At 44.6% G+C, this 27,560-nt stretch overlaps 1 protein-coding gene across 4 annotated transcripts in view; it reads left to right on the top strand.

The window, feature by feature from the left end:
• Window positions 1-27,560, top strand: part of CNTRL (centriolin) — a 1,220,196-nt gene that overhangs the window by 924,724 nt on the left and 267,912 nt on the right. For all 4 annotated transcript variants that reach the window (XM_069609523.1, XM_069609522.1, XM_069609524.1 and 1 more), the window contains 2 exons: window positions 21,382-21,539; window positions 21,921-21,994. In XM_069609523.1, the coding sequence (XP_069465624.1) occupies window positions 21,382-21,539; window positions 21,921-21,994 (232 nt within the window). The remainder of the gene's footprint in view (window positions 1-21,381; window positions 21,540-21,920; window positions 21,995-27,560) is intronic.

Below are 27,560 nucleotides of genomic sequence, written 5' to 3'. Positions count from 1 at the left end.
AGGGCTATTTAGCGACGCTATCCATCTTTAAGCGCTCGTCAGAAGAATGTTCATGTTTCAAAATTCCACTGGTGCACAATTTTTAAAGGGACTCACCAATGTGTTTCCCCATCTCCTTTCCAGGTTCCAGTTTGGGATCTCAATCTGGTACTAACATTTCTAATGTGTGCACCCTTTGAACCTTTACATCAATGTCCGTTAAGGTTGCTAACATTTAAAACCATTCTCTTGGTAGCATCAACTTCAGCCCGTAGAGTGAGTGAATTGCAGGCACTTTCATCCAAGCCACCCTTTTCTATCTTCCATAAGGGTAGAGTTGTTCTGAGGGTTAAGCCTTTATTTTTACCCAAAATCATTTATGATTTACATCTAGGGCAGAGCATTGTTTTACCTACTTTCTATCCTCCACCTCATCCTGGCAAAGAGGAGGAGAGATTACATAGGTTGGATCCATGCAGAGCTCTGGGCTTTTACATATTTAGGCTAACAAAACTTAATGTTGATGATGAGCTTTTTATAGGCTATACAGGCCACGTCAGGCTGTTACTAAACAAGACTTTATGTGCAAAAAGAGATGCCCTGAAATAACAGGGTATAACTAGGGGCACACACAAAAACTAACCAGTTCAATATTTTCATTAGTCAAATATGCAATAAGCTATGTTCAAGAAAAAATACTCTTCAGTCATTCAATACTTAATGGATAGTCAAGCCTTTGTGTCATTTCAGGCTAAGTATCAGTCTGTTTGCCAGACACTTTTAATTTCAACAAAAAAAATCGCATATATATATATAGGATTCCACAACTCTGGGAATGCTTACATAAACATTTCATACATTCTTCTTGAAAAAAATTAAAAACATAAAAGTTTATACTCGCAAATGAACAGGTTACATCATTTCACAACTCTTTTTGTATGTGTGTATGTGAATGGATCTCCAGGACAACAAACAGGTAGTGTTGTTCTATACCTATCTGTCTACTACGCGTTTTGGGCCAATCTAGCCCTTCTTCAGGTAAAGGAATATCCAAAGTTAAATCATTCAATGGTCGCTCCCAGTAAAGGCTGACGTACAGAGCAGCATTTCTTTGATTTGTTCATGACTGTTAATGAATATGTAAAATATTGTTTTGCCAAAAAATAGTTTTGTGTTAAAGTTTGTGATACAATATACCCCATGGAATGATTTAACTTTGGATATTCCTTTACCTGAAGAAGGGCTAGATTGGCCCGAAACGCGTAGTAGATAACAGATGGGTATAGAACAGCACTACCTGTTTGTTGTCCTGGAGATCCATACACATACACACATACAAAAAGAGTTGTGAAATGATGTAACCTGTTCATTTGTGAATATAAACTTTTATGTTTTGAATTTTTTCAAGAAGAATGTATGAAATGTTTATGTAAGCATTCCCAGAGTTGTGGAATCCTATATATATATATATATATATATATATACATGTGATTTTTTTGTTGAAATTAAGTGTCTGGCAAATGGACTGATACTTACCCTGAAATGACACAAAGGCTTGATTATCCATTAAATATCGAATGACTGAAGAGTATTTTTTCTTGAACATAGCTTATTGCATATTTGACTAACGAAAATATTGAACTGGTTAGTTTTTGTGTGTGCCCCTAGTTATACCCTGTTATTTCAGGGCATCTCTTTTTGCACATTTTCTATGGCCTGGTAGAACAGACCCTCTAGGGAGCACCTGGAATTTGTTAAAATTGCTTTTTATTCTTAGTTTACACGGAGTGCACCTCTACCTTTAACTAAACAGACCTTACCCAGGTGGATCATTCTGGCAATTTCGGAATGCTACAGACTGATTTGCAAGGATCCTCTTGAAGAATTAAGGGCCTATTCCACCAGGGGCATGGCGCCTCTACAGCCCTGCAACGGGGTGTACCAATTAAAAATATTTTTGAGGCAGTGACGTGGTCTACTATTCACACGTTCACAAAACATTTCTGCCTTGCGTTTTCCCTCGGTCAGGATGAAAGCTTTGGGAAAGCTGTCCTACATTCAGTTCATGAAAACCATTAAAAACTAAAGTATTACTCCCTCCACCACATCTAATACTGCTCTGGGAGTCTATCAAAGATGAGGAATACGTGGGAGGACACAATCCACTCGAAGAACAAGTTACTTACCCCTGTTAACATTCTTTCAACTGGATGTTCCTCCCACGTATTTCTCATCGCCCTGCCAACCTACCCCACAGTAGAATTTCCCATGCTGTTAAAGCTTTCGCTCCTTCAAAGTTGAAGTCAAACCTGTGGTTATGCAGGTAGTTTGTACTGTATGAAAAACAGAACTGAAGACAACGGGCGCTGCACGTGCTATATATGCCTTCGACGCATAGCGCCCTCTGCCGAAATTTATTTTTCGAAGCAGCTGAAGCTGGATATCGAATATCAAAGATGAGGAATATGTGGGAGGAACATCTAGTCGAAAGAACGTTACCAGAGGTAAGTAACTTGTTCTTCTCATTCAACTGTTACATTTGTTACAGGGACAAGCATACCCTAAATGGCTGGTGGCAGTGAACCGTTTTACTAATTCGGTGCACCTTTACCGCAGGCTGTTTCCACAGCTGTTTAAAGGCACCCAGGGGTGCCCATTTTACCAAAATGGCCCCGTCGTCTTTTTTTGCCATTTTAATGTTCCTTGTCCTGTCTCGGTCATTCCCCCGGCCTCTAGGGCAGGAATGTCCTTTGTGTTTATTTTATCTTCTGCGGGAGACCTCGGTCAAGCCCACCCAGGCTCCAGCATTTCTGAGAAGACAGGAAGTGAGGGAGGAGTCCAAAACTGTGCAGCCCTTTGTCTTCCAGCCTGCCTGTGAGAATCCAGTTCCAACTGGGAGGTTGACTTTCCTAAAAGGCCTGCCACCCCCTCAAGTTTCAATGTTGCACGCCTGTTTGATTGGCTGGGTTCCTGCATAAAAGTCTGATCCTGGAAGCTGAAGAGCGAGTTGACCACTGAAACCGAAGAGAAAGATGAAGAAAAGCCATCTGAGAAGATTTCCGGCAACTAGAGAGCCTGCTGTGTAACCGGAGCCTGCTGTTACCCTCCCAACCAAGCTACCTGTGGACTCCGAATACGATGATCCTGACCCAGCGCCTGGTGAGATCTACTATACTCAAGAAGAGCTGCATTTTGAGTCATCCCACGATGTGCTGTGACCTTGCCGGGGTGCAATACACCAATACCCTGGGACCTCGAGCCATTGTGTGGTGCACAGTCTTCCGAATTCCCAATCGAGCTGACATTTTTGGTGGCCTCCTGCTGGACCCCCAGAGACGCGATTCCACTCCTTGAAGTCCCCTCACCAGAGTGCTGGACCAAATTAGCCATGAGAATCCAATTGCCGATATTCAGTCTTCTTCTGGCTCATGAAGCACGCCATAACCACAGAGCCGCATCCAGCACGAAGAAACTCTTGCCTGGAGTCTTCCCTGTCAATCCCTGCTGCAAAATACCTTCCAGTGTCCTGTCTTTAGTCTTCATCACAAAGGAATTAATCAACCAGGTTTTAGGCTGCAGATACTGAACTCTTCTTGCTGCAACTCTTCTTCTGTGTTGGCCGGGGTCTTAACTTACCTTAACCCTGTGTGATTTCTGTAAAGCTTTTGGGGCGTTTCCTATGATTGGGAGTCCTCTCATCCAGTTCATCCTGGACCCCATCTAACTCTAAAGTGAACTACTTACTTGTTTGAACAGTCTTCCACAGGAACTCTGTCTTGTTCTGCAACTGGACCCTATCTCACCTTGCCTACAGCTGGCACCTAGACCACTAGGGACCCTTTTCTGACTCTGCAAGAACTCATGCAATAGACTAGGGAAGGACCAGTTAAGAGAAGGATTCTGCCTTCATAAGTCTCGAGTGTTTAAAAGTTACTTAGTGGTGATAGTTGGTAATTGTCACTATGAGAGTGAGCAATTGCATCATTTCTTGATTGTTTTCCTATTTCGAAAAAGTATATGTAAGGTTATTTTACCCACTTGTTAATCAGTTGTGCCTCTTCCCAAAAGAAATGCTGTTGCTTCACTTTACTATTTCTTTTAGGATACAAATGTAAAAGTATACCAACTGGGTCTTGCTTCCCTTGAGCTGCTATTTATCTTATCTAGAATAAGTTTGCTTTACGTTTTACCTGCCTAGAATAGCTCTGTGCCATTCCTAAAAAGCGTCCTGTAGGTGTAGCTGTCATTCGTCTGCCTGGTGCAATCCTACATAAGTGTAGAAAGTTATTGCTTACCTCAGTCTGTGTTAGGGAGAATTCTCAGAAATGTGCCAATTCCCTCCACCTTAGAGACCCGCAGCAACTTTGCTGGATTTTGAGGGCTTGATTTATTTAAACCTGGAGAGAGTGAGACCCTTTTCCCCACTCTCTCATGTATTTTAATGTGATTTTGAACTCTGTGTTTCATTGGTTGTGGAGTCTGACAAACTCCATAGGCATCATCTTTTACGTTGTGTCACACAGCACCTTCAGTGCAGTGACACAGGGAAGTCTTTCAGATTTCCCAAAGGTTTAAATACCTTCTCTTGGTTAAACTACTGTTTCCCAGAGCAGTAAAGTGAAATTGACTTTACTTACATTTATAACTTTCTAGACCCAGCACACACTATTTTACATTAGGGTGCTGGAGTTCGGAACCGTACAGCGGCACCACAACACAGGAACAAGAAGTACGGCACCCCGCGGGAAGCAGCGCCTCCAGTAACAGCTCCGGGAGTGGCAGGAATATATGCCATAGAAGATTTCAGAGCACTGCCAGAACACACACCAGCAACAGCTGAGCCGTGGTGAGGCGCCCAAGATCAGAAGGGTAGTCCCGATCATATGCAGGCCGCCAGGGTAAGAACGCACAAGCATGTGGCGTGCAGCAGAGCCAACGAAAGCGACCCTCTGGTAGGGAGAAAGAACATAGTGTGGTCGGACAGGAAGGGGGATCAGAGGGAGAGCAGGGGCCCACCGGTGGGATCCACGGGAGAGCCGACCCCCCTCCGAACACAAAGGAACAACGTCCCTCCCCCCACGGGGGAGCACAAGATAGTTAATCACCCACGATCCTGGCGAGGCAATCCAAATGAAGCCCGTAGCCCAGACAGTATGCATCCGGTGAGAGCTGCAAGCAAGAGGGAGAGCATGCAAAGCCATCCCAGCTGCGCACACAGTGATAACACTCTCGCTGGAGTGAAGGGACTGAGGCCCCCAACAGTAGCAGGAGAACTCTGCCTCGGTAGAGGACATCCACCACAGCAGGACACATGTGCTCCAATGTAGGAGTAGGCCATCCAAGCAACAAGACACAGCGGAGGCCTAGAATGAACACCCCAAGCCCCCCCCGCCCCATTGGCATAACCACGCAGGGGCCGGGAGCAAGATCTTTGGAAGGGGATCCCCGGCGGGGGCAACTTTGAATGCAGAGACAAAAGGCCCTCAGTACTGCCAGCGGCAAGTAAGTTACAACTGGGGGGGCACTGTGGGGGGTGATACCAGCGTCAGGGGAGACACAGCAATAAGTGATTGGGACCACGACGCAGCACGTGCAGACAGCACTCCACCCCCGAACGCAGCATACTGCTTCCTGTCCCGGAAGGGGGCAGGTAAGAAGACAATGGCAACAGCACCCTCAAGGGACCGCCTAAAACGCGGGCAAGAGAGAGGGCAAAAAAGCTGGTGGGACAAAAGGACACAGAAGCATAGAGGAGGCAAATCCGGTCCCAGACCCACATACGCAGCAGGGCAGATTGAACATCAAATAGGGGATAATAACACCCCAGTACCAGCGCGTACCTATTGCGCACAACTCCACAATAGTGACAGGGTCCCGGAGTGAAAATCCTACAGTGCAGAAGCCAGCCCAAGACCTAGTGCTACGAAAAACAAAAGGAGTAACTGGAAACTGCAACATCTGCATTAATGTCCAAATCTAGACAAAAAGCAGAAACCCCAGCACTTTCCCCTCCCCGGGGGAAGCAGACCCAAAATCTGAAACAACTTCGGAGTGTGGAAGACACATAGACAGCTTGTAAGGGGGAGGCCACAAGGGAAACTATCTCTCGAGACCGTCCAAACATGGGTGACACAACCATGACGACAGCGGATATGCAGGCATGCTTCAAAGATCTCCAGAATCAATTCTTACAATCCGTTCAGGAACAATTTCAGACATTAAGAGGAGATGAAGCAATCTCTACAGGAGGTTAAGATAAATGTCGCAAAGCTGGAAGGGAGCACAGACTCACTAGAGAAAGCAATCCAGCAAATAGAGGATGCCACGCAGAAATCGGATGAAGTGCTGGAACAACTCGCACACATTCCTAACAACCTGGAACTCCAGTGTGAGGACCTAGAAAATAGGCAGAGAAGATTGATTATCAGAATCAAAAATCTACCAGAAACAGTGGAGGATAAAGACCTATTAGATACGATCCAACAACTCTGCGGAAATTCTGGCAGAGGACCCTGCATCCCAGGTCCAGTTTTATAGACTCCACCGAGTGAGTCCATGACGACCTCCAGAGCCAGGGGCGTGCCCGAGAGACGTGCCGACAGCAATATCATCAAATTCTACAAAAAGCAAGAAAGGCAGGAGCACTGCGTATACATGATCAGGAAGTTCAACTATATCAGGACCCAGCACAATCCATGCTCCTCAAGGGAAGGAGAAAGGGCCCATTAGTGCAACATCTGAAGAACCACCAGGTGCGCTATAAATGGACCTTTCCATTTGGACTCCTGTTCACATGGGGAGGGAGACAGCACTGGATTACCACATGTGAGGGGGGGGAACAAGTCCTAGGCCTACAACAGAACGATGAAGAGCAGGATCGAATTCAAGGAAGGGCCAACTCTACCAATAGGGGGGAAAGCTGGTAGTGAAAAAGTCTAGAGGAAGAAGGAGAAAGAAAAACCAATATCTGCCCCGATAAGTCATTCAGCAAGCGGATGGCACGGATGGAACTAAGCTACGGCAAGGGATGGGAGTCCACCCTGAATCATTTAACACAGGCACAGGGGAGTAGGAAGAGGGGCAATGTTGGAATCTAGTGGGGTTTAGGTCTCGCCACAAATTGAACCTGAGGCAGATAAGGGGCCAGGCGTGAGGGACATTACGTCTGAGCGCTCCTAGGAACCTAGCCCCTCCTCAGGTAGGGATGGGTGAGGGGAGGGGGGGAAGAAGGGGATGGTGGTGGTAACGATCCGAGAAAAGACCACAAGCTAAAGGGGATGGACACCAATAAACTGCATTTACTTATGTGACAGAGCACGGATACCAGGAACCCCAAGCCGGTAAATGTCCTATCCTATAATGTATGAGGAATGAACACCCCAATTAAAAGGAAGAAATTGGAGCGCCAACTTGGAAATTACATGCTGATATAATACTGTATCAGGAAACTCGTATAAGGAAAAAAGACAGGGTACAGGTCAAAATCAGGGGGGGGGGTTTCCAAGTATTCCAAGCAAACACAGTGGAAGAAAGGGCATAGCTTTACATGACAGACTCAATGCTCATGTACAGAAATCCATGGCAGGCGAGGAAGGACGCTACCTCTTCCTTAACGTAATCATAGGTGGCAAGCCACTTACTCTAGCTTCAATCTATGCTCCCAATACAGGACACGAGGGCTTCCTAAAAATGACCCTGGGGGCACTAGAAGGGCTCGCCACAGGGGAAATAACATTAGGGGGGACCTCAACATAGCATGGGATCCAAAACGGGACAGGAGTTCTAAGACACAGATAGGGGCTATAGCACCATCAGGAGACCTTGGGAAAGCCTTCAAGACTCTAGCACTCCGGGATGTCTGGCGTGCAAAAAAAGGGGATTTGCAGGGATTCACCCACTTTTCACATGTACCCAATTCCCAATCTAGAATTGACTATATTTGGGCATCCCCGGGACTAATTGGGAAAGTGGTAGAAATAGAAGTGGGCACAATTTCCCTATCAGATCATGCCCCGTTACTGGCATCGTTCAACATTGACAGCCCTGGGCGAGGGGTCTGGGCGTGGAGGTTCCCGACGGAAATCTTCTACGACAATATACTGGTGGAAACAATTAAGGAAAAGATGGAGCGATATTTTACAGAAAACAAAATAGGGGGAACTCCCCAGAGGATAGTATGGGATGCCGTCAAAGAGAAAGTGGTTTGGGTGGGCACCGCTGAGTTTGTCTTACATTCATGTAACTCTTAGTTAGTTAGAGCAGGCGATTAATGGCGTCACCAAGTAAACCAGTATACACTATACTGGGTGTACAGGAAAGTTGCATAAATGTCTGATGAGAAAAAATTATCATCAGACCTTGGGTCGCCAATTGTAGTAAAAACTACTGAAGGATATTAGGTTCATTCATATGTAGTAGATGAATAAATTGTGGATAATTGCGCCTCACAAGGCACCAAAACATTTCTGAAAGAAATATGTCCGGAACAGAACTTTTAGTAAATAACTTATTTACTTCATTTATTAAGAAGAAGCAGCAGAAATAATATGCCAATGCATTTCGGACCTATGATTGGTCCTTCGTCGGGGCTAATTTTCTCCTTATTTCAGAGTTCAAATGTAGCGTGGTAGCTGCGTGTGCTGTAACACTCCTGTGGGATGCCTTCAAGGCATTCCTACGAGGAGACCTAATAGCATTAAAAGCACAAAGGGTCAAGCAAAGAAGAACATGGGAGGAGGAGCTGGAGGGGGAACTGAAGAAAGCACAGAATTAACTGGTTAAGAACCCTGGTAAAAAACAAAACTAGCCCTGAGGCATATACAAGGGCAACTTGGCCTGATACAGAATAAGAAAGCGGAATTAGCCCTAGTAAGCCTAAAGCACAAGTTCTATATTAGCGCCAACAAAGCAGACAAATTGCTGGCGAGACAGCTCCACGAGAAGTGGCGCTAGACAACCATACAACAACTAAAGGATAGCACTGGTCAGATGAAAACTAAGACCTGGGAGAGATAATGAGAGCTTACTATCAGTCCCTCTACCAATCAGAAGCACCCATAGAAGATAAGCAGAAGGCATACTTAAGCATCTTACAACTCTCTCAGATGAGGATAAGGAGACGTTTGAGAGGGACATACAAGAAGTTGTTCACCAGGCTATCAAAAACCTCCCGAAAAACAAAGCGCCGGGTCCAGACGGATACCCAGACACCTGCTACAAAAAGTATAGGGAAGTGCTTGCCCCGAAACTAACAAAGCTATACAACAACTTTAGGATACAAGGGAACATCACATACTCCATGAATGAAGCAAAGCTGATCATCTTCCCCAGACCAGGGAAAGACCCAACACTCCTGGGCTCATATCGCCCGATAGCTCTAATTAATCTGGACGCTAAACTATATACAAAGATTTTGGCAGCAAGAATCACCCGACTACTCCCAGCGCTCATTGGACCCGACCAATCAGGACTCATTCCCGCTAAACAGACCGCAGATAACACCCGTAGGGTATGCCACCTCATAGAAAAGGTAGAACATACCCGTACCCCTGCTATCTTGGTGTCCCTGGATGCTGAGGAAGCATTTGATAGAGTCGAATGGTTCCAGCTGTTCCACACCTTGGAGGGAATGGGATTTGATCCGCACTTTATACAAATGATCAAAACAAATTATAAAACCCCCTTACTATGAGTCTGTCAATAACACCTTATCAAAGACAGTACCACTGACCAGAGGCACGAAACAGGTCTGTCCCTTATCGCCCTGCTCTACGCACTATTTCTAGAGCCCTTCCGGATCAGAGAGGCACACCAAGTGAAAGGCATTATGATGGCAGGGGTGGAACACAAAACTATGCCCTTCACCGATGATATGTTGATAGCACTGACCGTCCCAGAAATCTCCCTTCCAGCGCTCCTACGAGAGCCAGCTGATTTTGGAGCTATCACCGGCCTTAATATCAATATGCAAAAGTCAGACAGTTTGAATTTGACGGCACACCCATCAATAATAGACAATCTGGCCCAGACAACTCAACTGAACAAGGCTCTAGATGGACTCCAGTTCTTAGGAGTCAAATTAACGCCCGCAATTGGACATACACGGCGAACTTCCCGAGCTTGCTCACGATATTAAAAACCTATTTCAAGAAATGGAACCCTCTCAGTATCTCCTGGTAGGGGAAGGATGACGGTCATGAAAATGTCGACCCTGCCTAGCCTTTTGTACTACTTCCAAATGCTCCCAGTGAGAATATCAAAAAAAAATGTCAGGGCCCTCAATAAACTGGTGACTGCCTTCATCTGGCAAAGCAAACCGCCCAGGCTGGCAATGTCCACTCTAACTGCATGAAAAGATCAAGGTGGACTAGCGCTGCCGCACTTTCGGAAATACTATGAGGCAGCGCAATTGAGTCATCAAGGAATGGGTGGCTGAGACCCCCAGTCACGTATGGGGACTCACGTATGGTATTGCAGCACCAGGCGGTGGCAGGTTTTCCCCTATCCAACCTACTATGGCTGCCGAAACAGCAGACAACCTAATGTTAAAATAAGTGAGGTACCGGGGGCGGGGACGGAGGCCTGGGATGAGGCATTGAAAAGGGGTACACTAACAACGTTCCCGTCCCCGTTCACCGTGCTGTTCGGAAACCCAGACTTCCAACCAGGACAAGACCGGAGATCATATCCGAGCTGGACACAAGCAGGGTGCATGAAACTAAGGGACATGTACATTGACCGAGAGGTCATGACATATCAGGAATGTAGACGGGGCGTGGGAATAAAGACCACAGAGGAATTCAAATATACCCAACTGAAACACTGAGTCTCCTCCCCCTCCAATAAGGAAGCAGCAACTAGGCAACTAACCCCGTTTGAAAGCTACATGACGACAGATCCAGGCTCCAGGAGAATAGTCTCAAACCTCTACATATTTGTGAATGTTCAAGGTGAAGACTTTCAATGCGCCTACATGAAGAGATGGGAAAGGACCAATGGGTACGACTATTACAAAAAAAACAATGGATCAATGGGTGGAACAAAATCCCGAAACTAACCTGCGCCATCCAAATTAGAGAAATGTGTCAAAAAAAGTGCTGGTGGAATGGCACTATACACCAGAAAGACTCCATATAATGTATCCAACCGCAAGCGACAGGTGCGTGAGAGGATGCCCTGCAAAGGGGATTGGAGACGCATATGGTGGGACTACAGTTCAGGTGAGTGTGCACTACCTATAGTTTATGCTCAATTTATGAGATTATTCATTGAAAATTAGTATTACTTCGGGTGCAAACCTACTAACAAAGTGCCTCCGTGAAGTAGCACTTAAATAGACAAATGTTCCAAGACCTTGGCTGTGAAGCCAGCAGTGTGGGCTGCACTTCCGTAACCACTGTAGTGTGGTGTGTTTTAACTTGTCTTTGTTCCAATCTTCAAATAAAAATCAACTGTGCGTTTGTAGAAAAAAAACTTTCGTAATTTTTATTCATCAAAATATGAGATTATAAAATCTAGATTTGTGCAGGTGCCATTAGATAGGCCAATGCATTTCGGAAAGATTTTTCCTTCATCAGGGCTTATAACATCTGATAATCTTTATCACAACAACAACATCCTTAATCACCACAGAAACAAAAATTATTTTAAACAGCCATTAGAATCACATAAATCAATAATGTGCAAACAGTAATAGTCATACAATAAACGCATCCCATATTGAAAGAAAACAGCAGAGAAATACACCAATTGGCGTGCATCACAGTTTGACAGAAAAAGAGTATGTGAAGTGTACATATGCGTTGTATATGTTAATTGAATGGGCGGTATCACAGAAACACAAAGAAAAATGAAAAATGAGAAAACATTAAGGTTGGGTATAATATCTATAAAGCATGGCGGGTGAAAATTGTACTAGATAGAAGTAAGACTAACCTTTGCTGTTACGCTTGGGTAACTTCTATGTATGCAATGCATACAAATGCAAGTGGTTGGTGCTGCTAAATGTGTCCCTGGACTCGTGGATGATTAATCTAAGTAAATCTATGAAAAAATATATAAAGTAACAACTCGTCACAATTCGTGCTGCGCTCAATGAAAATGCAGAATTCTGCAGTTCTATAGTCTGCACCTCACCTCGTATCTCTGTTCCAAAAGTCAAAAAAGCAGCGTGAACGCATGCTCTGCTTGGAAGGTAGTGTTGTTATACGGGTTACTATGATAATGAAAAAGGATTGTGTGACCATGGCAGCCATCTTACAACGTTAAACCTTACTGTTGAAACGTACCGTACCTTTATATATCCAGAGGTCAGGCTGTCAAAGCAGGATGAAATATAGTAATACAAAAGCTTGTTTCAAAAACAAAGCCTAATACAAATTATGACCCATAACTAAAGGAAAAATTGAAAATGTTATCACTAAAATTATTCTACGAGTTCCGCCTACATTTTTTTTTTAAAAAACTAGAAAAAAGGGGAGAGATGTAAACTGAAATATATCTACGAATACCGCCCGTTATCATTAAAGATAGCGATGGTTTGAAATATGAATGATCTTACGTTATACGTGCAGGCAATCTTCTTTATCTATCCACTCGGATCTGTTGAAACGCTCAGTATGCACTGACTAATACTGTGGTCAGGCATGAATGAACATATTCAAGGTTCTCAAAATGAGGTACTTCTCTGATCGGAAGATCAACCGTGATTTCGTATGTTAATGTCAATTAACTCCTAACATTGTGCATTACATGGTTATCACGTTCTAGCTAAATACCGATTCAGCTGTTACACCTTCTTGATTCATGATTGTCGCTGCTGCTATTAATCCTTATTTATCAGTATCATGCACATGCGGGGTATATTCAAAACATTATATTCATCATTTAAGTAAACAGTTTCTTGGCTGAATGCTTCTTTACAAAAAACAACTCAAACCAATTCCTCATTAATTCCATTCGGAGTTAATGAGTCCAGTTTATCAATCCAGAAGGCTTCTTGCTGCGCCCTCCATTTCTTCATGTCTTTGCTTAATCCTTTCGTAGATTGTACTTCAAGTACCACAAATCGCAGTTGAGGGATGGAATGTCCATTGGCCTCAAAATGTCTGGCTACTGCTGAGGCAGGGTTACCATTACGGATACATGATTTATATTCATTGATCCTAACTCGTTACTTCAGCGCCGTTTCTCCTACGTAATATATTCTGCAGGGACACTTAATAGCATAAATTACATTTTCAGACATACATGTGGCATGATATCTGAGCTTGATTTTAGCTCCTGTTCTCGGGTGAGTTATGGTGTTTCCTTTCATGACGTTAATACAGTTATTGCAATTCATGCAGGGGTAAGTGCCTGGATGTTTGTCTGGTACTTTGGTGGTGCTTTTACCTCTTGTGTTAACCAGCATGTTGCGCAAGTTGTTGCTTCTTTTGTAAGCAAAGACGGGAGGTAGTGGAAATCGGTCTTTAATTCTTGCATCGCTTGTCAGTATGCTCCACCTTTCTTTAATTATTTCCTTAATTTTTCTGCTTTGTATAGAGTACGTTGTTATGAATACCAGTTCAGGGTTTTGACTATCAATTCTTTTGGTAAGAAGCTGGTCACGTCTCTGTGTCTCTGCTTTTTCACGTGCTGCTTGTAGGTCCGTTTGAGGATAACCTCTTTAAGTCGGTCTTGAAGTAATTGTAATTGCCTTTCACATCCTGTGGGTCACTAACAATCCATTTGATCCTCAACATTTGGCCAAATGGAAGATTCTGCAGTGGTGGGATGGCCCGTTTCTACAACCGTTCTGGGGTGAAGTAAAAACTCAAGTCAGTAAAATGCTCCCGAGGCCGGAAGATATATAAGACAAAGTATGGATGGCGGGACTGTGGACCCCAAACCAAAAAGACCACTCAAAAGCACAACAAAGGGGAGAGATGATACTGATCATTGCAGCATGGCTAACGATAGCCCAGCAATGGAAACACAAAGACCTACCCACGCTGATTGAATGGCTACAAAAAGTATGGAGATTTGTGTCATTGGAGTGGATGACCTATAAGCTGCAAGGAAGACATGAGGCTTTCCGCTTGGAATGGGGCAATATTCTCACATATCTGAAAAGCGACTACATGCTCCAATGGTGCCCTCACAACATAAGAATCTTCGATATCATATAAAAACTGCAATGCCCAGAAGCAGAGGATATGAAGTCCACCACCTGAAGGGGAAGGGGGTGGTGGGTGGGTGGGGGGGAGAGGGAGTTGGGAAGGGGGATTGTTGAGAATGTTTCCACTTATGTTTTTAAAAAATGCCAATACAAAAACATGTTTTAAAAAAGTGCTTCTGTATAGCTTATCCTCCGCCCATTGGTTTTGTATATGTACTGCTATATAATCGTATTCAATGAGCATGTCACTCCATGAAAGATCTAATGCTGCAGAAGAACCAAGTGGCTTACCTGTAACTCCAGTTCACCAGCATTCACATGCAACACTCCTGCCTACCCCTCTCTGGTTCTTCTGGTTCCTACTACCACACTACCTGCACTTTCAAACCTGAAGATGCCCACCAGAGGTGGAGCGAAGGAGGACAGGTCTCATTGGCTGTGGGCAGTAGGACCCAAAGTGACATTGATCGACTACTAAAGTGACAAGCAGTTTTTAACTACAAAAGGTCAACTGCTTTAACATTAACAATGATTCCCAGCTTGACGTCGGGGAATATTCAATGAGCATGTGAATCCATGAAAGTTACCAATGCCGGAGATCAGGAGTTACAGATAAGTGACTTGTTTGTTAGGGAGAATTCTCTGTAAAGGCTAATTTCCTAAACCTAGTGAGTCCCCCAGCAGCTTTGCTGGATTTTTGGGGTTTATTTATTTCTCCTGCTAAGAGTGAGACTCTTCCTCCCACTCTTAGACATGATTTGAGGTGTTCCTTTGACTTTGTATGTGTTTTATGGGCTATGGGGTCCTTTACCCCATAGGGCTTCATGTGTTTTTGGTATGTGGGTTACACAGCACCCTCCGTGCCGTAACCCAGGGGTGTCGTAGCGACCCCCAAACATAGACTCCATACCCTGGGACTGATTACTGTCTGCCAGGGCATGTAAAGTCACCATTGGCTTTACTAGTCTCAAATTGTGAACAGAACCAGTACAAACCATCATATTGTTGACGTACTGGTCGGGGCAATTCGATTGCCCCGGGGTCTGATGTTCGAGGGGGCACTGTCCAGAACCCCCCCGACCGGGTTTTGGCTGGTGGCAGTGGATCCTACTTTTTATATTCGACCGCGAATATATTCCAATGGGATTTTCCCATTGTTCGAGGCTACCACTTTTTAATATAGCCTCGAACATACCGCCGGTTTATTAAATTAATATTAATTCACCAGTTGGTAATTTTTGCCGAAACCTGGTTCCAAAATGGCGTTTGTGTTCGCTTCTGTGACTCCAACCCAAGTCGAGCCCTTTGTTCCACTTTTTGACGGGCTTCTCCACAGAAGCCTCCAATAGTGGTGCCACTCGGTCTCGGTACCACAGGGGATGTGGGAGGGGGTTTAGGCACATGGACTGAGTTGCCTCGGCAACTCAAGTCGCACTCTTGTGTGATTGGCCCAAGTGGTGAGCCGCCCGGCTCACCACTTAGCATGTTTGATTGACAGCTAGGCTGAATGAATGGGGGTTTTCTGCATAAAAGCAGGGCTTTGGGGACTGGAACTTCAGAAGTCGCCAAAGGACCTAAAGAATCCGAGGAGGGAGAAGCCGAGCTGACCTGCAACGACGACACCACCGGTGGAGCCCTGCGGAACCGTCTCACCACTTTTCCCAACGACAGAGGAGATCTCCAGCCCAGAGAGTCTTCTTCCTTTGACTGGTGGGGATAACCAAAGAGCTGAGAGTTGAGTGATAAACAAAAGCGTAGCATCTCGTAACATGATTTGATATTATTGACTCTGGAAAATTCTGATTTGTAAATAGTTATGTTATGACTTATCCTTTTGGAGACACTGGAGAATTGTAAACGTTTAAAATTCTTAAATACTAGAGTACGTAACTTTGCCCTTTTTAGCCATAAGAAGTGATAATTTCTGCATTGTATTTCGTTCGATGCGGTCCTAAACAGTATAATGGAGAAATTCAGTGTGCGCAACTTGGGTTTCCATGGTGCACGTTAGTAAAAAGTAGCACAGAGTGTGTGGTGTGATAGCAAGTTAATAGGAGGGCGCAAGGAGGTAAGTGAGGTATTTTTGTTAAAAGATAAAGAGAGCGTGAGAGGCGCTGATCAGCTCACTGTACCATTTGGCACGTGTAGCACAGTGAAAAGGTGATTTTGTGGAGTTTGAGTGGAGCATGGTAGCGCAGTGATTTCGCAAGTGGAACAAGGGGAAAAAGAAAGATCAACAGAGAATTAAGTATTATTAAACACTAAAGATGTTTCCCTTCTTCATTATTTTCCCTTTCTCAGACGAGGGTAGCAAACTAAGGCGAGGAAAAACTTCCAAGACACTAACCGATTAATACCAGTTCAAAGGGTGGAGAGAACAGTGGAGTATAGTCAACTAAAGATTTGAGTTCCTCGAGGATACCCCTACTTGATATTCAATCTTTGTGTACAGTTTGCAAATGTGCCTTTTATATAGTTCTTGTTTGTTCTCCAGAGAGGGGGAAAGCAACAATTCCTCTTGCTTTATCTTACTCGTGGCTTACTAGTGGCTAAATTCCTCTCGGATCAGTTTACCCTTTAGCAGTAGTAAAAATCCCTCCAGGATTACTTTTGCATATATTGTCCTTCTACCACCTCTTGTGGCACTGCAACTCCCCAAAGTCCTGTGGCTCTGAGGTATCCGTTACTCCTTAAATCAAGCACTTTGAAACATTTGTTGGCTTCACCAGCCTGGATGCAAATCAGACATATGCCTTTGACTTCCTGGTGCACAAGATGTGTGTCCATACAAATCTCTCACTTTCTCACACTGGAAACTGCTTCCCCAGCCTTCATAGATAGTGTTTGTAGTTCTTTCAATCTTTTTTTAATATGGGGTTGCATCACCGTTCCATGCTTTCAGACTTTCAATCTCACAGTGACTTCTCCAGCCCTGATATTAGTGACTATATTAGCAACACTCTCATTCCAGATTGATGGGTCTTGTGCTCGTTTTGGTTTCCAAGGGTGTCATACCAGGAATGGATCTGGCAGTTTCTGACCTCAGATTGTCTCCTTTGCTGGCGTCCTGATGGTAGGAGCATTCGCCTTTCAATTCATGCTCGTTCCGCTTGGACCAACACTTTCCATGTAGAGTTCAGCGCTTCAGGCTCCTGGTTTGTTTCTGGTCTCGGATCAGTTGCTGGGCACCCGGCCCACCACTGAGTTTTAGTGGTCGCGCCACCAGAAAAGATGGTTTGCTTCCTGTCTAGGCTCCTTTCCTGTTCAGACTCCTGCTTGCTCAGCGTTCACGCTTCGTAGCCTCCAGCTAGCGGGCCTTGCTCCTGCTACTCCTCCTCCTCCTCCTCTGGCTCTGCGCTTGTGCATAGCTCTGCTCCGCCAGGACGTGTTTCCAGAGGCTCGTCTCTGCCTACTGTGGATCGTCACCCAATGTAGGAGTCGTAAACGGCTTCCCCAGTTTCTCTCCATTCACAGTTAATATTCTATGCATGTATGTCATTGTTGGGGAGAATTCTAAATTCTGTGCTAATTCCCTTAATCCTTAGAGACCCCCAGCTCTTTTGTTGGATTTAGGACATTTTAATTTTAACCCTGGAGTGAGTGAGACCTTTTTCTCACTCTCTCGTGTTTTGACCTGATTTGGATTTTGGCTTTTCACTGTTTTTAGAATCTGACAAACTCCAGAGGCATCTACATTTGTATAGTGACACAACAGCACCTTCAGTGCAGTGTCACAGAGAAATCCCTTTAGATTTATCATAAGGTTTAAATACCTTTTCTTGGGTGAACTACAGTTCCCAAGAATGGTAAAGTGAAATTGACTTTGCTTCCCTTTTCTCTTTGTAGGTCCAGCACACCCCATTTTATGTGGAGTGATGGGGGGGGGTTACCTAGCAGCCCCTTAACCTACTCTCTCATGTAACATTGTTATGTTACCCTCACTGCTTTAAATGGCTGGTGGCAGTGGTTTAATTTTTCCTACCATTGTGCTTTTCTACCGCAGGCTGTACCCTCAGCTGCAGTACAGCACCAAGGGTGACCATTTTTGTCAAAATGGCCCGTTTTCCTTTTTTGCCATTTTCTGTTTATGAGGTCTTTCTTGGGTTTTACTCTGTGCGTCGAGGCTGAGTTGAGCCCTTTGTTCGTTTTGCCTTTGGCAGGTTTCAACCCTAAAGCCCGCCTCTGGCTCCAGTGTGTCTGGAAAGGCAGGATGTGAGTGAGGTTGCCAAAACGCCCCGTCCTTTGTCTCTAGGAATGCTTGAATACACCCAGTCCTGATTTGCTGGCTGTCATTTCCGGACAGCCACCCTGCTGTGTGATTGACAGGCTAGGCTGTGCATGAATGGGAGAAGCCTGCTTAAAAGGTGAGAGTTTTGGGACTAGAGGCATAGTTGACCACTGGGAGAAATACCCGACAAACCGTGAACGAAGCTTGCTGCATCCTCCTGGACCTTTGAATTGCCTTTGAATTGACGGCGAAGCCCTGCTGCATTGCTGAAACTCCTTTTTCTGATCGACAAGAAAAGCTCCGGAATTAACCCTTGGGTTAATGGGACCAACTAACCCCGAGATGAACTCCACTGGACCATCTTCCTTGATTGGATGTACTTCTTCGCTGCTGCAAGAACCGAGTGCTAGGGGTCAAGAAATGTGTTGTCGAGTGCAACGTCTGAAATCTGACCAGAAGCTCCAGGAGTCTCCTAAGGACCCTCCTCCAGAAGCAGGAGGACCAGAGCTCGACTCTCCTCACCAGGGTGCAGGACCCAAGGAGTGAAGGAATCCCAACCGGTATCAGAGATCCGCAGTGGTGCTGTTTACCGAGCACTGAAACCGTGAAGTACAGCTGATCGGAAAAGAGCCCGTAGCTGCTGACTACCTCCAAATTGCCGCCGCAGGTGCCCTCCAGACGTCCTCCCTCTTGTCCCCAGGACTGAGGCTCGGGAACCCAGGGTCTGTACTGCTGCAACAGAACAGAATCCAGCTGGACCACTCTTCTTCAAACCAGAGGTACTGTTTAGACTTTGGGTACTTGCCTCAGTTGAGACTTGCAGTGGTTCACCTTTTAGAGTTGATTCCAACTCTGCTTTTCACAAGTGTAACAGCTTGTGACCCTACAAGTGATTTCTACAAAACTCTCTAACTTTGTGCAAGACTTTTATTGTCTAAGAAGTGCCTCAGCTCCATAGACTGTGCTCCAATTGACTTTGGCTGTCCTGGCTCCCTGCAAACTCTTCTAGTCCATTGACTGATATTTGTGTCCCTCATAAGTGGTAACTTGTTTTAGACTGTTATTGCTGGGAAAGGCTTGTCTAGACTTCATTGGAAGATTTAAGTATACTTGCATACCCTGAGAACCTGTTTAACCTTTGTTTCCTTCCTTTAACCTTTCCTTTCGCAACCTCAGAATCTGCAAAGTACACCTAGTGATATATAAATGCCATTACTGTCCTTGTGAATGAAGTCACCTCCGGGTGTAGGAATTGTGCAAGAAGCATATCCAAAGAATATCCACTAATTTGTGCTGAATCTGGGAAAGTATTTTAAAGTATATTTGATGGTTACATATCTTTCCCTTTTTAAAGAACGCTTATTTAAAAATGGATGTAAAATAAATAAATATCTATTTAAAACTGAAACCTTGAGTGTAAGTGTTACTTGGATACTTGTATTTGTTAATGTCATTGCTAAAGCTCTACAGCTCACATTTACCCCTCTTGAGAGAGGCCTGGCTGCTCAGTCACACTACCAACTTGTGTAGCACAGACCTATACCAAAAGGTGGGTCACCTAATACCAAGCAGATAAGTGTTGTGTAGTCTCACAGAGTGTTACTACACCAATTCCTAACTAACACAAAGATTATCCACTAACTTGTTTTTTTTTCTGAAAAGTAATTTTAAAGTATATTTACAATGTTACATGAATTGCCTTTTTAAAGAACGCTTATTTAAAAATGTATGTCAATTAAATAAATAACTATTTATAACAGAAACCTGGACTATAAGTGTTACTTGGCTTCTTATATTTACGAATTTCATTTGTACAGCTCTACAGTTCACATTTACCCCTCTTGAGATAGGCCTGGCTGCTCAGTCACACTACCAACTTGTGTAGTACAGACCTACACAAAAAGGTGGGTTACCTAATACCAAGCAGATAAAGGTTGTGCAGTCTCACACAGTGTGACTGCATCAATTCGTACCTAACAGTCCTCAAAATCAGAAAAGTTATATCCTTCATTTACGGCGGCCCCCAGATAAATCGCCATTACCTGAAGCAAATAGGAAAGACGAAGAAATGCTGGTACTTGTAGTAAACATCCAAGAACCCTTGGTTCTTTCCAGTCCCATGTACGTGGATAATGTAGCCCTTTTAAGGGAGGTCATTATTGGACTGGGAGTCCTTGCCCCAAGAAGGGGAGTCACTCCCAGTGAGGTCCCATTTGCCCAGACCCCTAGGGATTGTCTTGCACAGCGGGCTCACCACCCTAGCTTCACAGGGGGTGTCCAGATTGGTCATAAATGATAGTTTATAAGGATAGAAAATAAATGAAGGTCATGTATTGGGAGAGTTGTAATAAATCAGAATTTCTGTAACAATATGAGTTATCTTCCCGATGTATGCGTTAGAAGTCCATGAATCTGATAATATAAGTTCAATTAATATGGTCAGAAGAAATGTAGATGGATTTCAATAGGATATGAAATAATACCAATATGATCAGTAATCAATTTTGCATGTTCTGTTGTCTTTGTTTTCTTTTTGTCTTACTTTTGTTTGGTTCTATTGTGGGATTTAATTGGCCGAAAACAATCAATAGCCCTGAGAAAGCTCACTCAAGGTCCACATATAGGATATTGTCCTAAGATTGAAAAAAGTTGAGGCATTTATAAAAGTGGAATTTTTTTAAAGATGTAACCAAGGAAACTAATATTGTCCTTGGATGCAGTATTTCTTAGCTAGTATGTTTGTAATACGACTAGCAACATTGAACATATGCACAAATTAAATTTGATACAATAAATGTAATAGACCGCACGTAGCTGGGTAATTCTCGGTTTTTGATAATTGCTAATCCTTGACACGTACAGGTTTCTGAATTTACCACATGTAGCTAATGTCTATTACCTTTGGCAAATATTTACAGAATCCAGTTATTAAAAGCACAACATAGTGCTCCTCTACATCTTTAATTACATTATTAGCTTAGTCTTTTGTTAATCGTTTGAGTGGTTCCCATTTCAGAGTGGTTGCAGCGACAGAAGACCGCAATAAAACAGCATTATGTACTGTGGAGAAGCTAGAATCCAACATCAAGGTATTGCAGCAAGAAATTGACCAATTGAACAAGCAGAAGTTATCGGTGAAGACTGAAACCACAGCAATCCAGCAACTTCTGCAAGGTAAAACAAATAATTGGAACATACATACTTCTGATATCTGTGCAGAGCTTCTCGCCCAATAAAACACCAATATATCACCCTTAAGCAGAAGCCCCTGCTTCCTGACCATTTACAAATGTGCATATTATGTTTTCCTCCGCACCATTAACCATTAGAACTTCATGTTCATAATGTGACAGGAGGATTTCTTCTTTGAGATGCCCCATCACTTCAACTATTTCCTACCTCTGAATCTCCTGTGAATGACATGAAAAATGTAACTTTTGTAATGTTAATTCAGCAAGTGTTGCCATCGATGAGTAACTCGCACATTCTAGTACAAATATGTCTGTTAGTCAAGGGCATTATTTAACATGTTATTCTATACTATATTATTTACAGAAAAAAGGCAGGAGTTGGATTTGATCAAAGATGAGCTGAGTGACACAAGGGAGCAAGTGAAGTTGATAGAACAGGTGAGTTGCCAACCATTTTGATCATATTCTTTTTCTTTTGTACGTGTGAGAACCCTCAACCATGGTGTCTGCGGGTTAAGGAGATCTTGTCTGTGGCATGATCTGAAGAAATTGAAGTAATTGTGCTAATTTGTTATGAAATAAGCAGGCATTATGCCAATAGTAACTATTTGTATGATTTGAGCAGCAGGCATATTTTCTTGCATGCTTTTCCTTCGATTCCTTTGTTCACCAACATAGACTAATGTGGTTTAGAATCTTCTCTGTGTTGTGCGAGAACCAAAATTCTAATTCAGTACACAATTGTCCTGATTTCTTTTTTTAATTTTCATTTTAACCACTGTAGTAATACACTACGAGTTCCTTGACGTAACCAGTAGCCTGCACTTGTAAAGAAAGGTTAGGATTCTAGTCCTAGAAGAGGTGCCGTACAATGCTCTGTGAAAAGAGTTCTCACCTTAGATGCACTTTTCCTTCACTATTGGACAGGGAACCCCTTCACATTGAAAATTACCTTTGCCAAGTAAAAACACATTTTGCCAGAGGAATGTTCCTGCCACAGAGATATGTATGGCCCCAACATGAGCTATGCCAATGCCTTTTGCAAATATTACTCTACAGATGTCTCCTCCAGATGGGATGCCTCTTTTGGCCAGGGTGTGCTGTGTGGTCTGCTCACTTGAAGCCTGATCACGTATAATGTTACCTTGAAGTCACAAGTGCCGATGTGAAGCTCTCATTTGAGATCCCCATGTTCTTTACTTCTTTTTGATTGGGTTACCAGTGTTTTTCCCGATATAGTCCTCAGTGATGCAAATCTAGAATTTGCACCTGAGAGGACATAAGCCTTTCCAGGTTTCGGTGCCCAAAAGATGCTCTATGCACTGAGTGACTCTCACCATGCAGCCGGCTGTGGTGTCGCCACTTGTTAATAGCTGCTTTTTGAGAATTATAGTGAGATTTAGCCTGCTGGAACCAAGGGGTTACCACAAGTTTCTTTGGAATGACTACTGGTGTTGTTTTCTAGAAAGCCAACCTTAGTAGCCCTCCAAAGGTTTAACACACAAGTCTAACCTATTCTCACTTACTAACAAGACTGAACAAGGCGTACTCTATTAATGTTAGGAGCTGCTTGTAAATGCACAATAGTTTTTCAAGCAATAGATTTCCCACACAGGTAAATATAATAAAAATGGGTTTACTTATTAATATGTATATAAATATTTCTGATGCTTGTGAATCTGCTTAGAATCACATGCTGTGCATATAGTCAGATATCTAGTGGTAATCGCAGAGTATTGCATCTTTCTTGTGAAGATCGGCAGGGGACGTCGACATGAGCTTTACTGTAACACTATCCCTAATGTGACGTGTAGTGTACCCAAAATCACTCATTCGTCGGTGTCCCTCAAATTGGTTTTTTCCGCCAACCTAGTTAGTCGCCTATGCGGAGCTCGCATGACTCCATCTCCTCTTCTCTTATCTCACTAGGTTGGCTCTCATTTCACTCCCAGCTCAAATTTAAATTCCTCTGTCTAGTCTTCAAATCCATCTATGGTCTTGCCCCTCCCTACCTATCATCCCTTCTCACTTTCTATACTCCTTCTCGTTCACTCCGCTCTGCTGATCAGTTCCTTCTCTCTCCTCCTCCTCCACCCTGCGCCCCCTCTCGCTTACGCTCCTTTCAACTACTCGCTCCTTTCCGTTGGAACCGCCTTCCCCTCTGCTCTATTTCCTCCTACCCTTCATTCCGCACTTCTCTAAAATCTTCTCTTCCATTCTCCTCCCTAACACCTTTGCTTCCACTCTAACTTCTGACTCTACCTCTACCCACACCTCCTACTCTCTGTCCCTCTCCTATCACGCTTAAAATGTAAATTATTCCTTGTACTGTTTTCTTGTTTTGATTCCATTGTTAAGTAATGCTTGTTGTATTTTGCTTGTTCCTTTTGTAAAGCGCTTTGCGTTAAGCGCTATATAAATTATAATAAATACAAATACAAAAATATTGCTAACTTTGTTCCCACGACCTCGATGTCTGCCTTGGGTTCCTGCCACCAACGACATCGACAAATGCTCAGCGACTGTCCAACTGCTCAACTGTCGACCGCGTGGCCTCGGCCCTCCGGCCAGGCCCTTACAGTAGGGAGAGTGGGGCCCTGGGTTTATTCATCTCTATGAATGTATTTCCTTTACCCCTCTCTTTCTCTTGTTGGTCTGGCTGCCGCTACCCTCTGCTATGGAGAGGACACCCTTTACATTTTGCAATCAGTGTCTTCCTCAAGACCACGATGAGTGCTCATGAAAGCCTGTAAGCTCTTTCGACCAAAGAAGTTGAGACAGGCGGACTAAACGGTGGGCGGCCTACGGTATGTAGGCCGAAAGGTTTTCCCCCGTTGCCGCCATCGCTTCGGACGACGAGGAATCAGTCGGCAGCCAGGGCTCCGAAATGCCCGTACCTGACAGACAGACCACCAGCTCTGTTATGGGGAGATCACACCCCGGCAACAAGGGCACCCATGCACCACGGATACAAAAACACACAGCCCATAAAGCCTCTTCAACGGAAACATCAAAGAAGCGTGCAATGCCAACAGGGCCACCGACGATTTCGACGGCACCTTTCGAACCTTGCGGTTTGGCGCCCTCCACGCAACCGCTTTCACTGCATGCGACTAGGCAACCCTCTGGAACGGGCGTTCACCCTAAAAAACATACCGTCGTCGACACACCATCCAAGTGTACACAAGCATCTAAGGCCTCCTTGGAGTCATCGACTGCGCCATCAGGCCCGTCGAAACCTTTGATATAATGGAAATATGCAAAAGCCTTGCGGCTATCTTTTCAGTGGCCACAGCACAAGGGCACCCCCTCTCGTCGAGAGGAGTATTCTGAAGCCCCTCAGCCTCTCTCCAAGGCCTTATTGGGAAAATCTCCCCCTCCTGGGCAACTTTTTCCACCTCCAGACCCGTATGCCTCTTACCTATGGACTTTTCGGACAGGTGCATTACACCAAAAAGACCCAGGGAAGAGGACTCCTGCACCATTCCTTACAAACTGCAGAAATTACCCATCTCTGCACAGATATGGGTAATTTCTGCAGTTATCTGCAGGAAGATATCTTGGATGTCCCAGAGGACCCAACACATGAGGATACTTATGAAGACATTAATCCTTTTGCACAAGACACGGCTGATCAAGACCCACACTGGGATCAGGATCAGGCGGAGTATCAGGGCCCTTGGCTATACCCAACGCATACCCCTGAACCGGACGTCATCTGCCTAGATTCCCCTTCTCCTCCACAGAGGGATTCGTCACCAGTTGACGACCAGATGTTGTTTAATGCATTCTAAAAAGAGCAGCCGATCATTTACAAATTGCACCACATGAGGCAGCTCCAGACTCGGACCTCGTGGAGGATATCCTCAAAGAGAAGGCTCCGGCTAGTAAAGCCACCTCCCTACCGAACTCTATAAAGAGGCGCCTGGCCCCTTTCTTACTGTCCCTGTCTCTCACATGGGCGGTCAACCCCTGGGTTGAAAAACTATTCCGCCCATCACCTTCCGACCCACTCTACATAAGGGGTCATGCTACACCAGATTCCCTGGTGGTCACTACCACTCGGAAGAGGGTGGGAGGTCCATTGTCTTCGGCGGAAGCCCCTCCAGACAAAGACTGTAAAAAGCTTTATGCCCTGGGTAAATGGGTCACCACCTCTGCGGCTTACTCCACAAGGATCGCAAATAATACCACTCTCCTGGCGAGTTAGTTATGTATAATGGGGCCTAGTCAAGGTGTTCCAGAGCCCACCTAATCACGTCTGCTGGCGGTCGTGGCTTGTTAGGCAAGCTTGTATGCAGTACCCTGTGGGAGACTGCACCAACCTTGTCCTCTTGACAATAGTTAATCCAACCTTTTGGTATAAGCATGTACTACACAAGTTGGTAGAGGGACTGTGCAGCCAGGCTTATCTCAAGAGGGGTCAATGTGAGCTGTGTGGTTGTAACACAGAATTTCACAGTACAGTGACAGTTATTCAAATAAACACTGATACTTAAGGTTTCTTGATAATCAATTATTAATTTATTTAACAGTCAGTTGAATAAGCCTTCTTTAGAAGGGAGCAAACAAGTAATATTGCAAAGTATACTTCAGAACACACTCTTAGTTTCTCTAATAAGATGATATCCGTTGGGGATGGCACACAGACACTTGCTACACCCACTGTGGACATTGATTTATCACTGGTACATTTAGAGCAATACAGACTTTGGTGCAAAAGGTTAGATAGGGGAATAAAACAAAGGTTAACAATTTATAAACTGGTAAGTACTTTTTGAACCCTCCAATGCAAAGTATTAACCATTTCCTGGAGGAAGGGCAAAGACACAAAGTCGGAGTTAAGAGAAGTCTCTCAGGGAGCTCGGACAGCCAATGTTAGTTGAGCACAGTCTAGGGGAGCTGAAAAGTCTTCTTGTAGGAAGTCTTGCTCAATGTTTTAAGAAAAGTTTGTAGAAAGGAAATCACTGAAGGGCCACAAGCTGATAAGCTTGTGAGAGGGCAAAGCTGCAAGCAACTCTGCAAGAGCAACCAGGGCAAGTCTCAACTGAGAACTAGCAAGGCTACACAACAAGAGGTAAGTCCTCTTAGGTTTACAGTACCTTTGGTTAGAAGAAAACTGGATCCAGCTGCACTTTTGTTCCTGTAAAGGTCTGCAGATCCTTTGTCCCTGGGCCTCAGTCGTGGGGACAAGAGGTCGGACGTCTGGGGACTCCTGCACTACGAATGGAAGGTCAGCGGCAGCAATGGGCAAACTTTAGATCAGCTGCACTTCGTGTTTTCAACTCCTCACGTCTCCCACAATTAGCACTACCGTGGTTCTCGGATACCGTAATGGGCTTTCCTCTCATCTGGGGTCCAGCACTCTGTTGAAGTGGCTCAGGCTTGGTAAGTCCTGCTTCATGGGAGTCTGGAAGATCTTCCTGGAGCTTGGGTCCGACTTAAAAGTGATGCACCCTGTCTGGTGATCCTCTCCCTGGCAATTCAGTTCCTGCAGCAGCAAGGAAAGTACAGCCAGCTCTGAGAGAATGTCCAGATGAGTTCACTTTGGGGTTGATTGGTCCCACCAACCCAAGGGGAGAAGTCTGTGGCAGGGCTTCTCTAGTCGAGGCAAATTTGGAGCTTCACCACAGCAACAGGACTTCACCGGGCAAACCAACGGTCCAGGAGTTGCAGCAGGCATCTCTTCCAAGTTCTTTTTCGTATTCCTTCGTCCAGTGGTCGACTCTGCCTTCCAAGCAAAAAGCCTCGCCTTTTATGCAGGTTTCTCCCATTCATTCACAGCCTATCTGTCAATCATACAGCAGGGTGGCTGTCCTCCAAGGACAGCCAGCTGGCCAATCACCTTTGGGTGCATTCCTGTAACCAAGGGGATTAAGCACAGGGAGTTTCGGGCACCTCCCTCACTTCCTGCCTGACATACTGGAGCCACAGGCGGGCTGCACCAGTGAATCCCGCCAAAGACAAAACGAACAAAGGGGCCAAACCTGGTTTGGTGCACAGC

This window comes from Ambystoma mexicanum, chromosome 8 (genome assembly GCF_040938575.1).
Source record: "Ambystoma mexicanum isolate Mex_15411 chromosome 8, UKY_AmexF1_1, whole genome shotgun sequence".
Classification (NCBI taxonomy): domain Eukaryota; kingdom Metazoa; phylum Chordata; class Amphibia; order Caudata; family Ambystomatidae; genus Ambystoma; species Ambystoma mexicanum.
The sequence above is the reverse complement of the archived record's forward strand: the minus strand, read 5'-3'. Positions and strand labels throughout refer to the sequence as shown.